This window comes from Lates calcarifer, linkage group LG7_1 (genome assembly GCF_001640805.2).
Source record: "Lates calcarifer isolate ASB-BC8 linkage group LG7_1, TLL_Latcal_v3, whole genome shotgun sequence".
Classification (NCBI taxonomy): domain Eukaryota; kingdom Metazoa; phylum Chordata; class Actinopteri; family Centropomidae; genus Lates; species Lates calcarifer.
Genome location: NC_066839.1, coordinates 7,790,066 through 7,803,196, shown reverse-complemented (window position 1 = coordinate 7,803,196; position 13,131 = coordinate 7,790,066). Strand labels below are relative to the sequence as shown.

General features: G+C 42.7%; 1 protein-coding gene across 2 annotated transcripts; it reads right to left on the bottom strand.

The window, feature by feature from the left end:
• Positions 1–561: 561 nt before the first annotated feature.
• On the bottom strand, positions 562–12,364 carry dusp10 (dual specificity phosphatase 10). Of its 2 annotated transcripts, none has more exons than XM_018661737.2 (4): positions 12,132–12,364; positions 10,250–11,079; positions 6,442–6,810; positions 562–4,762 (listed from the first exon to the last, which is right to left on the bottom strand). In XM_018661737.2, exons 2-4 carry the CDS (start codon positions 11,031–11,033, stop codon positions 4,497–4,499), a joined length of 1,419 nt encoding a protein of 472 aa, XP_018517253.1. In that variant the 5' UTR covers positions 11,034–11,079; positions 12,132–12,364; the 3' UTR covers positions 562–4,496. The 2 variants fall into 2 exon arrangements, with proteins under 2 accessions (XP_018517253.1, XP_018517252.1); XM_018661736.2 differs by having other exon boundaries at positions 12,149–12,362.
• Between the last annotated feature and the right edge of the window lie 767 nt (positions 12,365–13,131).

Sequence of the window (13,131 nt, the reverse complement as noted above, 5' to 3'; positions counted from 1 at the left end):
TTGAGTCATGTTTGTGAATCCAATATCCCCCCCCCCCCCCTTTTAACTCTGTTTTGATCTTCACTAACTCCTAAGGGAAACTTGTTATCTGTCTCTTTAGCTGCAAAATTCTCCACTATGTTCACCAGCTAGTCACTAACTTTGAATGTCTGCTGTTTGTTGCTGAGCAGGTATGTTATGATTTTCAAGCGTTTTCATTGAAAAAGAAAGAGGGAAAGCTGTGGACCAATTCACTGAAGTTATAGGCTGAAAAACCATAACAATGATCTGAAAGACGCTATAATGCTCCATAGAGCTGAGGGGAACTGAAGAGTTGAGTGATAATCCTCTGTAGGTTCAGCACTTTTAGCGACCCCTTTCACATTTAACATATGCATTTAAGCCTTTCTTAATATAAAAATATTAACTATAGCAGCTTTAAAGGTACTATTTGTTAACTACATGTCAGAAGGCTTAAACAAATTAGAAACATATTTCTCCTCTATTTTAAAAGCAGCTAAAGAAAGGAGTGCCTCGGCATAGGAAGAAACCAGGAGAAAATAAACTTCCAGGACGCCAAACCAAACTTGAAGCCTCCCTGTTTATTTCAAAGCTCACAAGTAGGGATTACAAAATTACAGTGCTTCAATTGCAACAGTTCAAGGAGCAGTAGGAGAAGAGTAGGAGAGATGACAGACTAGTTGAGGAATTTTGAGCAAGTCATGCAAAAAGGTGTGGGAGAAGGCCTCCGTTATAATAGCACCCTTTGTGGAAAAAAAATAAATCCATCTGTCCATAGGTCAGTGCAAAAATAGTAATGAATATATGCATACAAAGAAAATAGATATATATATATTTATATATATTTATATACTGTATATACTTGACCGTTGACTACAGACACAAAGAAAGATACAGAGACTTGTAGAGCAAAGCCCATTTCCACCGGAGCCTCTGAGCCCAAAGCAGAGACTCTTAAACAAGTCTAGTCGTAAAGAGTGCACATCAAACATGACAGCTTGATATTGTTCTAATACAGAACCGTGTTTCCAAGTAGAAGGGAACGAACCCAGATTCCTCTCGGATCTGTCGATCAGGCTGTGACCTCTACAGAAAGAGCAGTGTGGGAAAGACAGACAGCACCATAATGACTGCGAGTGTCCCTCACAGACCAGGAGCACACAGCATGCTTCTTTTCCAACCAGAGAGAGTAATGTACAGTACGACGGTTACATTGTTCAGTCAAATAGATCATTACATACAAAAGCCATGTGCCGCTGCGGTTGTAGGAACCGGCAGATGGGACGAAAAGGTACATTATTCTTATATAACATTGGCTCAGATGATAAGCACTCTGTTTTTTTTTTTGTTGTTTTTTTTGCAAATGGTATTCACTGTATATAAATGCACAAGCTACAAACGTGTGGTAAATGGTTATTATATACCTTTTTTTTTATCATATTCAAATATATTGTGGAGCACCAGTAGACACCAATGACAACAGCAACAAAAATACAAGTGAGGACACATCGTAACACATTTTTTTTTCAACTTCTTTGTCGATAAGTCACACTTAAACCTCACTTCAGTCTGAGGCCGCAAACTTGTTATTCATGCTCAAAATGTTCGCAGAGACCTCACAGAATGATTTCATGACAGTTGGGTAAAGAAAACAACCTGTTACAATTTCATTTTGCATAGCATGAATTTTTCACGAGGGATTTTTGAAGCTTATTGTTGTGAACGTTGGTGTTGTAAAGCCTTACTGAGTGCACTGTGTATTTGTTTTCATTTTGCTCTGAAAACGCCCTACAATCTCTGCTTGTCATACTGATAGAGACTCATGATACAAACTTTTGGGTTCAGTATTTAAGATTGTTCACAGAGGGTGTATTGCAAAAGAAATGGTGGTTTTGGTTCTCTGACAATGATATTGTTAGCCCTGTGCTTTGTTTTATGCCTTTATTTTCATGCAAACAATGGAGAGCTGAACAGAAAACAGAAGGACATGTGAACATAAACAGAAAAGGAACCATCATTTATGAGGAAGCTGCTTCAAGTCAGTGAGAACAATAAAATACTGGCTGAAGACCTTGTAACGTCTTGTTTTTTGGTCTAAATTTTGTGTTTTAGGGACTGCACGCTCTTTTACATCCTGGAAAAAGTTAATCAGCCCTTAGGTTTATCAAATCAAAACCAATTAGTTCAAAAACACATTGTTTTCAGGCTATAACAAGGCTGTTCCTCTTAGCTCAAAGGGAAAGTTTTGGAGATTCAGACAGCAACGCTGATCCCTAATATTTAGATCAGCATTATTTCCTATGATTAAATGCTCATTTTTAAAAATAGAATGCACACAGTCATCTCAATGACGTGTTTATAGTGTGTGCTCAGTTGTATACAAGAGGTTGAACAGACAAGTGAACTACACCTTAAAACACATGCATCCTACCTAGGTACTTTCCAAAATGTGTAAAAATTAACAAGGCTTATATTCAAAATTTAGATTCTATTCACCAACAATTAAAAAATTATGATTTGGAGAAGAATGAAGGCATAAAGAAGTAACACTAGCAAGTTGCAATTTTTTCAAGCCTTTCCTCCTCTTATCTATATATATTTGTTGTAACATGAACAAAAATGAGTATATTCAGATGCGACAGAATGAGGGTAAACTTTGTGTGTGTGCATATACTCTTAACTACACTACTGTTTAGTGCCGTGTTGATTTACAATTCACGGTGGTGCACAGTTTCTCCTTCAAATGCCACCACAAGATCAGAGTTACATAATGAGCATTTTCACCTCAAGGCTTTTCAGCATCTTTGAAACACAGTTGTGTAAAAATCTGCATATTTATCAGGAATATGCAGAAATAATCTTTTTAAAAGTTAAACCCGTACGTCACAAGGAGACAAACAGGAGCGGGTTGCTTTTGTCTGGGGCGCTAAAAAAAATTCGACCTCAGTTTGATCTGCATTCGTCTGCACGTGATGGTGTGCCCTGCGCAGGCCCACTGGTGACACACATGAATTAAGGCATTGATAGAGGCACTAGAACAGCATGTGATGGCAGCTCTCACCTTCGTAAGGCAGAGGAGCTCACTGAACTGTAGCTTAGTGTCAGCGACAGGGAGTTGGAAAAAATTAAGATGAGGGTCACACTGCTCTACTGTACTGTCAAACTAAACGGCAACCCATGGGAGGTGGTGTATGTTCGTTTGAAGTGTGTACCTCAACTCTGCTACTTTAGAATGGTCTAAATCATAGTTCAAAATGTAGGGCATTGATAAAACATAACATGTAGCTACATAGGGACGGCAAAACAGTGAAGTACATTACAATAGAGCTGGCTCATGGATGAATTGGAGCAAAAAGAACAGAGGAGACAGAAGCAGGCAGTGAAATTCCTCTGCTCTGTTACATTAAACATCACCAGTAGCCCTGTTTTACAATATCCACTGATTATTTCAAAGTGTTCTGTCCTCTGCCAGCAGCCATGCATAAAAAAAGCTCTTATGGCTGTCTGGAAATATATATATTTATATATATATTGCTAAAATATATGCATATGTGGATGCAGGAATGGCAAAAAACAAAAATACTAAAGCAAATACATGAAATATGAATCTGTGGTTTGACTGACATAAACCCATAAGCTGCACTCAAAAAAACAAAAAAAACTTTTTTTTTCAATCTTGTGTACACTCATCTGCGCCAAATATTACAGCGTAACTGTCTGCACCATAAACAGAAACGTATAGAACTGAACAACAGTAATTACATTAACATCAAAATGGTATTTCAGCAACGAGCTGGAAATGTTTCGTATTCATTACCCATATATACACATACATAAGATCAAGGTCTCAGTTGCATTCCACTCTGAAATTATTGCACAGTGAGCCGCTGTGGGCTCGTCATGGTCACCCCCATAAACCCCTGTATAAAAATAGAACAACAACATTAACACACCAAACATGTCTTCATGTTTTTTTTTGTGTTTGTTTTTTTTTTTTGAGACAGGCACTGCCGTGGCCAACCCCGCCTGAGTCTGCAAACATAAACTCCGTGCCACAGTGTGAGCTTTACGAGTTTCTTTTGTCAGTAATTGCCCCTAAGCACATAGAATATCTTCTCCAAACTGATTTTCTTTTCCCTCATATTCATTCCTCTGTGGTCACAAATGGAAATCTTCCCACTGACCGCTTCCTCTTTCTCTCTCTCTCTCTCTCTCTATCTCTCTATCTCTATCTCATCTTCTCCTCCGGGACATCGGCCAGGTCCAAACAGTAGGGATTTTTGGCATTTCTCATCACCGCTGACCCAGAGCTTTGGCACTCCAGAGAGTCCAAGATGAGCATGAGGAGATTCAAGAAGAATACAGCAGCTCGCTCGCTCTCTCTCTCTCTCTCGCTCTCTCACGCTCCAAACCAGCTGGTCTCTCTTGGAAAAAAAAAAACAAAACAGCGAGAGTGAGCACAAGTCTGAGCATCGAGCCAGACGGCGTGGGGGGGCTTAGACGAGGGTCTCCACGCCGATCAGCTTTGGCGTGAGGATTCGTGGCGTTATTCCGTTGTTGAGGTCCTCCTCAAACTCCAACAGCTGGCCCATGAAGTTGAGGTTCGGGGAGATGATGGGCCTCCTGGTTTTGACAAACTTGTAGGCGTCTGTCATGGTCATCCAGGTGTGCTTCATCAGGTAGGCGATCACGATGGTGGCTGAACGAGACACGCCTGCCTGGCAGTGGATCAGAAGGCCCATACCTGCTTGATGTGCTTCCTCTGCAGAGAGCGACATTAAAACAATTAAAAGACAATATGATAAATGCTTTGTTCCCAATGGGGAAATTCAGCCATCAAACATGATAAGATATTCAAACTTCCTTCATAACCAGGCATCTATCTAGGTCTGATTATCAAACTTCTGTATCTTTTAATGCTACCAAACAAAATGTAGCTGTAGCACCAGGTATTAGAAACTGTCACATGCCAAAAGCTGGCTCCTCAGTTCGACCATCTGGTTTACTCATTCTTTGATCAGATATTTCTTGATTTAAATCAGAATAATCAAGTGCTTTTGTTAAACATGTCTACATTCCTTAGAGAAAGGTATAAAAAAAATACAGTTTTGGAATCTGTACTGGATCAAAACATTTCTGTCTATCTACTACTCAGTTTTCAGCAGACTGTCAAAATGCACTGGCCAAAAAGCACCCTGAAAGCACCCTGTTGCAAAACAAATTCCCAGACAAACATACAGTACTAACACTTGCCATTCGAAACCTTAAGTTCATCTAAGCTGGTTTTTTTGATTGCAAGAAGAAAAAAAACTGTTCAACTACAAAATAACTTACGGACTCTACAGAGGACCAGGGCCAAGAATCAGACACCAGACCTTCTTGCCATGCAGACACTGTGCAAACCATTGAGCTACCATTAGGGATGCACAGATTAGATCCACCAGATCAGTATCTGCCTCAATACTAACCTTATTAGGTTGCTCAGTAATCAGTTATCTAATGAGTAATTAGCCTGATGTGACTTATTTACTTTAAATACAGTTTTTTCCATCAGTGACGTCACACAAATTCAGTTCAACATTTATTCAGCTGAGGCGGGCCAGGCTTCAAGTCACCTTAAATAAAATATAATATATAAATATAAGTTCCTCACAGTGAGATATATATACATTTTGAATTTGGGGGAAAGAGACCATTGGGATCAGATTGTACTGGCAGATACCCTGAGGTGTCTGAATCAGAACTGAAAGAGAAATATGGTGGATGAACATATTCTGGCCACCAGTACAGGCTGAGTGTTTTGTATACAATGCTTAAATCTAAGACTAAATAAAGGTCATAACTACGTGCTTAGATGGGTTCTTTACACATAAACTGTCTTATAAATATGTGTATCAAAAATAATTTCAGAGGAATGTCTCCACAGCCTCAATTTTGTCATAAACTTCCAAAAATATAAATGCAGTTGTATTCCTCTGGCCTCTCCACATACAATTCATCTCATAATGATAAAGTGTCACAATGTGATCCTTTACGATTCTTCCTTCCTGCACCCTTGTTTTAGCTTAGTGGTTCTCAAACTGGAGTTTAAAGAGATAAATCTGACGGGTTACAAGACAATGAAACAAGACAGTAAACAAAAGGAAACAATCATATTTCTGCTAGTTATAGTGAACTGAATTCTCACTAGTCTCTCATTTTTACTTGTTTTCCTCAATGAGGCAAAGCATAGTTTAACCTCTTCCAGCCTCGAGACAGTAAATAGCCTGAGGACGTATGTATCGTATTTGGTTTAACTGCTCACAGCTCTGTGGAACCTGTGGTGAGGAGTCTCACATAGACAGCGCTGTCTCAAAAGGTCACAAGACAAAAAGCCGTCTTCGCTCACACGTCTGCAGCTCAAACTCTGAATGCAAAACTTGACATTGACAGTTTTCATACCGATGAATTCAAACGCCTCCTCGAAGTACTGGCGCAGGTTCTGCTTGTTGCTGTCGGTGGCGGGCAGGCGCTTGTAGATGAAGAGGCCCGTGTCGTAGTGGTAGAGCGGCAGGTGGGTGGTCACGTTCAGGATGTAGCCGATGTTCAAGCGCTGCAGCAGGTTGATGTCCTGAGCGTCGTGCTCGTTCCCCAGGTAGAGGAAGGGCAGGATTGGCGTCAGCTCAGCGTTCTCGATGTCCGGGGTGGAGGGCAGAGAGTGAGGTAGCGCCCCCGTCAGGCCGGCAGCTGCGCCCGTGTCCAGGCCCTCGTGAAGATGCAGCGAGTGCTCGCACAGGTTCTCGTGGCTCTGCCTGAAGCAGCTAAGGCCTCCTGTGAACACAAACAGAAAAACTGTGATATAAGCTCGAAATAAATACAGTTTTGCTGACAGGCTGAACAAAAAGTCAAAATCCTAAGAATTGCTAAAAATGGATAAAACTGTCAAACAGCATTTTTTTAATTACTTTATTTTTCTTTTTTTTTTAAAATCCCATGGCTCCCTCTCTGAATGCAAATTGGCTCGTGTCAGTCTCTTGAGCATGGAGCTAACACTGCCAGGGTTAAGGGTTCAATTCCCACTGGTGTGATCCATGCTAAAAATACATGCACTCATGCTTCTGTCCACCACATGGCACGCGTTACGACTGAGTAGGACAACTGAGCTTTGCATACGCACCTGATAAGGGCAATGACAACTGGCTTTAAAGAGCTTTGAGGCACTAAAACAGTAAAGAAATCTCGAAGTCCAACGACTACACTGTTACATTTGGTTGCGATTTGAATGTCTCCATTTGGATATGAAATCAGTATGGAGGGATCAGCGCTGTTTCCATTAACAACCACTGTCTGTGCAGGTCAGTTCTGTTTTGAGAACCAGATACGTGGCCAAAATACCTCCTAAGACAGTTTCCACTAGCTAAACAACATGAGAAATCCCCTTCATTAATCTGCAGGTAAATAGATGTACTAAATGTTTAATATACTTCTCACTGGACATCTGCACTTCTCCAAATAACTGGTTTGCACCTGTTGCTAGTGATGCCATCAGCCAAAGTTTCCCTTCAGCGCAAGAGTTGTGGGGAGGGGTGAAAAGTGTCTCTCTCTCACACACACACACACACACACAACTAGTATCAGTTCATGTCTTGTTCACATTGCAAGAGTTAACATCACGGCATGTGAGGTCATCGCACAACTTCCCCTTAGTAACCAGGCAGATGGGGATCTCCTGTTAACTGGACAGCGTGTTCATCAGAAAACAGCCCGACTGTTTAACATGAACAAAGACATTAACCTGATGTCACTCTGACGCTGGTCCGGGCCATCTCTATGGTAGGGTTAGGGTTAGGTTTAGGTAATAATTACACTAGAGCAAATAAAAGAAAGGGAAGTATTTACCGGAGCTGTGACACCAAACTCAGGGAGGGGGAATTCCCACTGATATTGATATTTTTCTTCCTTTTCCAAATATTATGAGCTGAGAGACAGAGCTGTATTAATGAAGATTGTTTTACAGACATGTATGTATGTATGTATTGAACGCCTACAGTTTGTCTTAACTTTACAAAGCATTTTAGCTGCTTTTAGCTCATTGTTTTGGTTCCTACAGTTCACACACAGCTTCACAGCTTCCAGCTGACAAACAGCTTTTGTTTAAAGCCATTAGCAGGCAGGTAATTGCATTTGAAAAGCTCTGATAAACCAACTGTACACTACCCCTTCAGCACCAAATGACAAAAAGTTAGCGAATAGCTGGTGAACGTAAAAACAGAGCTAGAAGAGTAAATTTTGCACTTTTATTCATCAGGTCATATTAGCCACATAAACTTTATATGATTTCAGTATATCAGTATTTACAGCTTGTGGTCTGTGGGTTTAAAAAATATGATAGCTATATATAGACAGATTATTTTCTTCTTTCTTTCTTCTACAAACTCATCCCAGAGACAAAGATTTAGATATGTACTGAGCAGGACAACTGAAAGTGAACTGTGGTCTCTGGTGCACAAACATTAACATTATGTAATGTTCCTCAAACATAGCTCTGCACTTTTCCACTGCATTTTCATGTATTTTTATCAGCCGGTATATATGCCGATACCAATAAGTTGTCAGTTACTGTATGCCATTTTATTGTTGCAGAACATTAGCATTTAGTCTAGCGACTAAACTGAAAACGCAGCAAACTGTGAAAACTGCTTCCAGTTTTGGCCCCAAACTGAACCAGCATCTTTCTTTTCAGGTCAAACTCAGCTGATAAATAACACTTTTCAGAGTAAACTGAGAATAACAGAGCCTCCAGAAGCAGCACGTTGCTGTCAGATGAAATCTGTCGAGTGTGACCGTCTGTCATTATCTCTGACTAAACTCACAGAGGAAAACATGAAAAGCGTCTCTATCACTTTCATAAGCTGGTGGCTCAGTTCCTGCTTAGAAATTACCTCTTCTGCCTCACTAGGCCTCACACAAGGCCTCTCACACCACAGACCTGCTGTTTCCAGTGCTTACCCTAAACCTTCCGACATCACTGACACGTTGTTTATGGCAATTCTGACGGATTAAGTGTAACCTATCACTGCTCTTTGCTGCAGCAGGGCAGGGACGGAAGATTTTGTGTTTCCAGTGAAGCAGGGTATCAAACGACGACTATATTTACAATAAATCATGACTCAAGAGCTGCTGGTAACAGCAAATAATAGAGTACGAGTGAATTATTCAGTAGTATTCATACTTTACATATATGTTCCAAATATGTCACTACTGCTTGTAGTAATAATCCCCTGCCTACTTCCCCTAGTGAGAGAGACCTCAGATATGTTAAGGAAGTGAAGAATTAATCACCATTACATTTAGAAAGACATAAAAGATTATTAGAAAATATTAGCTATACTGGAATCATTACAAGTATTACAAATGTTGTGCTTAGGGCTGGTTATGTCCAGGCTTTAGTGAAATTTCAACTGTTAAATCATAAACACAAAATGTTTGATCACATTGGAGGAAATCCATGCTGCAATCAAACACATAAATGGGGACACATGGGAGATACTGGCCTTCCCTGATATGAAAAAAGGACTTGTGATGTGAATAAAAGTGGGGCTGAGCCATTTGATTCCATCAGCAAGAGAGGATGGCTCGCGTTTTGCAAGAATTAAACCAGGGGAAGAAAGAACAAGGGCCTGTTCCTGTTCCTCCCACTGAGGCGAGCTTCAGACAGACACCGATGCAGGATGAAGAGACCGGAGAGGAGCCTCGTCCAACGGAGTACACAGGAGGACCAGAGGACGGGGGGGAGAAGAGACGAGATCAAGGTGCTGTGATCTTACGGCTAGACGGTGAGACGGGGAGGCATTCAGAAAACACTCAGCCCCAGCCCTCAACCACCCCCCCACCCCCCCGACAAACTGCTCCAGCTTCAAACACACACTCGCACACCAAAGATAGAAAACATGGCAGCGACCCAGAGACTGCTATCTCGACAGGCCGCCTTATTTACTAAGGGCTGCTTCTCACTCCCTGCAGAATGCTTAATATGTCATATAGAATGTGACGTGTGCATATGTTTATGTATGAAGGTGATACAGACAGAGTGACTAAGCTGCTGCCACTGCTAAATCAGACATTGCTTTCAGATGTCTAAACTGATTTACTCTCTCCAAAGTTAAACTAAAACCCATGAAATTATGTTTTTTTCTCCCCTTTTACACTGGAAAGCTGCCTTTCCTTTTTTCAGTCATCCAAGCATTCCCCAATCTTTGATAAATGTTACCTTTGAGGATGATCGGGTCCTTGCCCTCCCTCCTCAGTGACTCCAGGACCACATGTAGGGGCTGCGAGGATGTCAGCCGGTTGGGGTCCGTGGTGCTCTCGTCGTAAACCACAATCTCTTTGGAGAAGATGCCCTTAAAAGAGTCCTTGCCCTCGCGGCAGGAGATGAGGTCCAGCACAGTGATCTTGCCCTGCTGCAGCCGCCGCCGGCTGATCTTGTCGGAGCAGTTGATGTGCACCGCCCCCCGGATGTGGCTCTTGTTGTACTCCATAAAGGGCCGGCAATCAATGATGACAGGGATGGGCCCTACGGGGTGTCCCATCGGGCAGCAGGTCATCCGCTTGGCCAGCTCGTTGGGATGGATGACCCTCACGGTGGGTACGGCCTTTGGAGTGCCCGGGGTGAGACTCGGGGCGCTTAATGCTTCATGGTTGCTGACCATCGGGGTGGGGGGCCCGGCATAGCTGAGGTTGGGGCTGCTGGCGCTCACCTGGCTGTGGCTGAGGCTCTGGCTGTCCTTCTCATAGGTAGTCACAGAGCAGCAGCTGGCACTGCTGCATCCACACGACAATGAGCGCGTGGAGCCCTTGGATGAGGGCATATACGTTACAAGATTGGCCGTCGCCCGGATCTTCACCACGGTGGTGCTGATTACTGTCTTGCTGTTGCTGCTGGTGGCGATGGAGTCCAGGTAGCTGGTGTCCAGGCGCAGTTGGAGTTCCTGAGGTCGGATCGGCCTTGGCAGCGCCACCACAATTCTGTCGTCAAGGGGAGATGGAGGCATGGGGAGGCCGAGGGCTGGACCTTTACGGAGAACTCAACAAGCCGCCCTGTGGGGGGAGGGAGACGGGGACAAACCGAAACTTGAGGCGAGGGAGAAAATCTTTGCAAAAACCAGTTTAGTTGAATGAATTCTGCGCTCTCTAACTCAGATCGAGGCTGTGAATGAACAAGTAGAGAGCACACAGGCCGACCTCTTGTCTGTTTGATCAACATGCAAACTAGAAAACTGCTGCTGAAGCCAAATATTAGTAGTGTCAACACCTGCAGGGCTACACCCAAGTTGGTGGTAAAATTTAGGTGTGACAAACTGGCCACTAATAATAAACAGTGAAATCATCACAGAGTCTGGTGTAACTGAATCACCCTGAGTGTAGTTAATATGAATCATCCTCCAGATACTGTACATGTGTGTGATGTTGAATTTTTCACCTCCCCCCAACTCTGGTCTGTCTGATCCTAAGCTTGTACAACAAGAGGGGGGAAAAGATAAAATACTGCATCAACGCTACGCCGCAGTTTGGTCTCTCCCCCAAATGGAAAGTCGGGGTACAAAAAAAAAAAAAAAAAATCAGGGGTGGCATTTCCTCTTGATCACCAGCCTGAGCGTTTTAAAAGCATGTCATCGTGGCACATTACGTAAAGACACCCGCCGAGCATTGCCTGTCCCGGCCATCGCCGTTCTTTAAGCACGGTGCAGGTTCAGCAAAAGCAGAAATCATTCATGGCCAAATTCATTGAGGAAACCGGCATGAGAACGTGCCGAGAATGTGATATGGCTTTTCAGGACGAGACGAACGGAACAGATGAGCTTGAACACTGAAGGAAATACAATTTCACACCATCATGAATTACAAAAAATGTAAGAAATAAAGCTGCAACTTTGTCTCCACGGTGGGATAAAATAAAGATAAACGCTTTGATACAACACTTAAGTCATGTCGTAAAAATAATAATAACATAGCTATAATAAACACTAACCAGCTCAAAATGGTTGCAGCAATTTGATATTCCTCTTCATTAATTATAGAATCGCGTGGAATCTCTATGACTGTGCATTTCAACAACAACTTGTGCCTTGGACACTAATTACCAAACTTGCCTTGGATTTCTGCTTACCGGTGTGTGTCGCGGTTGACTGTAGACGGATTTATTATCTCCGCTCGCTGACAACGTTGCCTCCATTCAGTCCATCCCAGTGTTGTGGATCGGCAACATTTTTTAGTACTTTTACCCTGCTCCCCCAGAAATAATATTGAAGGAAGTCTGCCAGCCTACAGAAGTCGCGCAGCGGGATTGACGCGACTCTGAGCCAATGCGCGACTTCATTAATATTAAATTTGATCCTCTTTGTACAGTGAGGTCCGGCCCTGCGATGGGAGGGATTTGGCCGAGCTCGTCTGCCTCTGTGGCTGGTGGTGGTGGGGGAGGAGGAGGAGGAGTGGGGAGTTGGGGGGGTGGATGGAGGGGAGGGAGGGAGGGAGGGGGAGGTGGAGTTGGGGTGGGGGGGGTGTCGCTTGAACGGCCTTCAGTCCCATGTACGAGCAGGGATGATGTCACTAGCAGCCAATCAAAAGTCTCTCCAGGAGGTTCGAGGAAGAAGCCACGGTGCCTTCACGTGCCGCTCGTAAACTCTTATTGTACAGTAAATTGGAGTCTCAGATGAGCAGAGTGGAGCTGCTTTGTGCTGCAGTGGCAGGAAAAAGTGAAGTAAAAGCATCTTGGACACGTGTCTGATATTTAAAATAATGTGTCAGTCACTGTCCATCTATATGCTTTATTTATTTATTTTTATCGACTTAGATCGATCTTAGATTAAGGCCATAAAAGCAGATGCTGCAAAACACACACATACAAACACAAAGCATGCACTGACTCCAGCCTACACAGTGTAGAGAGACGTGGTGGTTATTAGATAATATGATATGAGTTAAACGGCCATATTCAGCATTGCTCATGGCAGTAAATTATGTAATTCAATTGGTGCAGGTCAGTGCTTTCCAATCGATCGAAGATCACATCCAGTACTGTGAAAAAGTTCTAGGCACTGAAAGTAAAGTGAGGATGCTTTCCAAAAATAAAATAATGCCAGGAATAGTTTT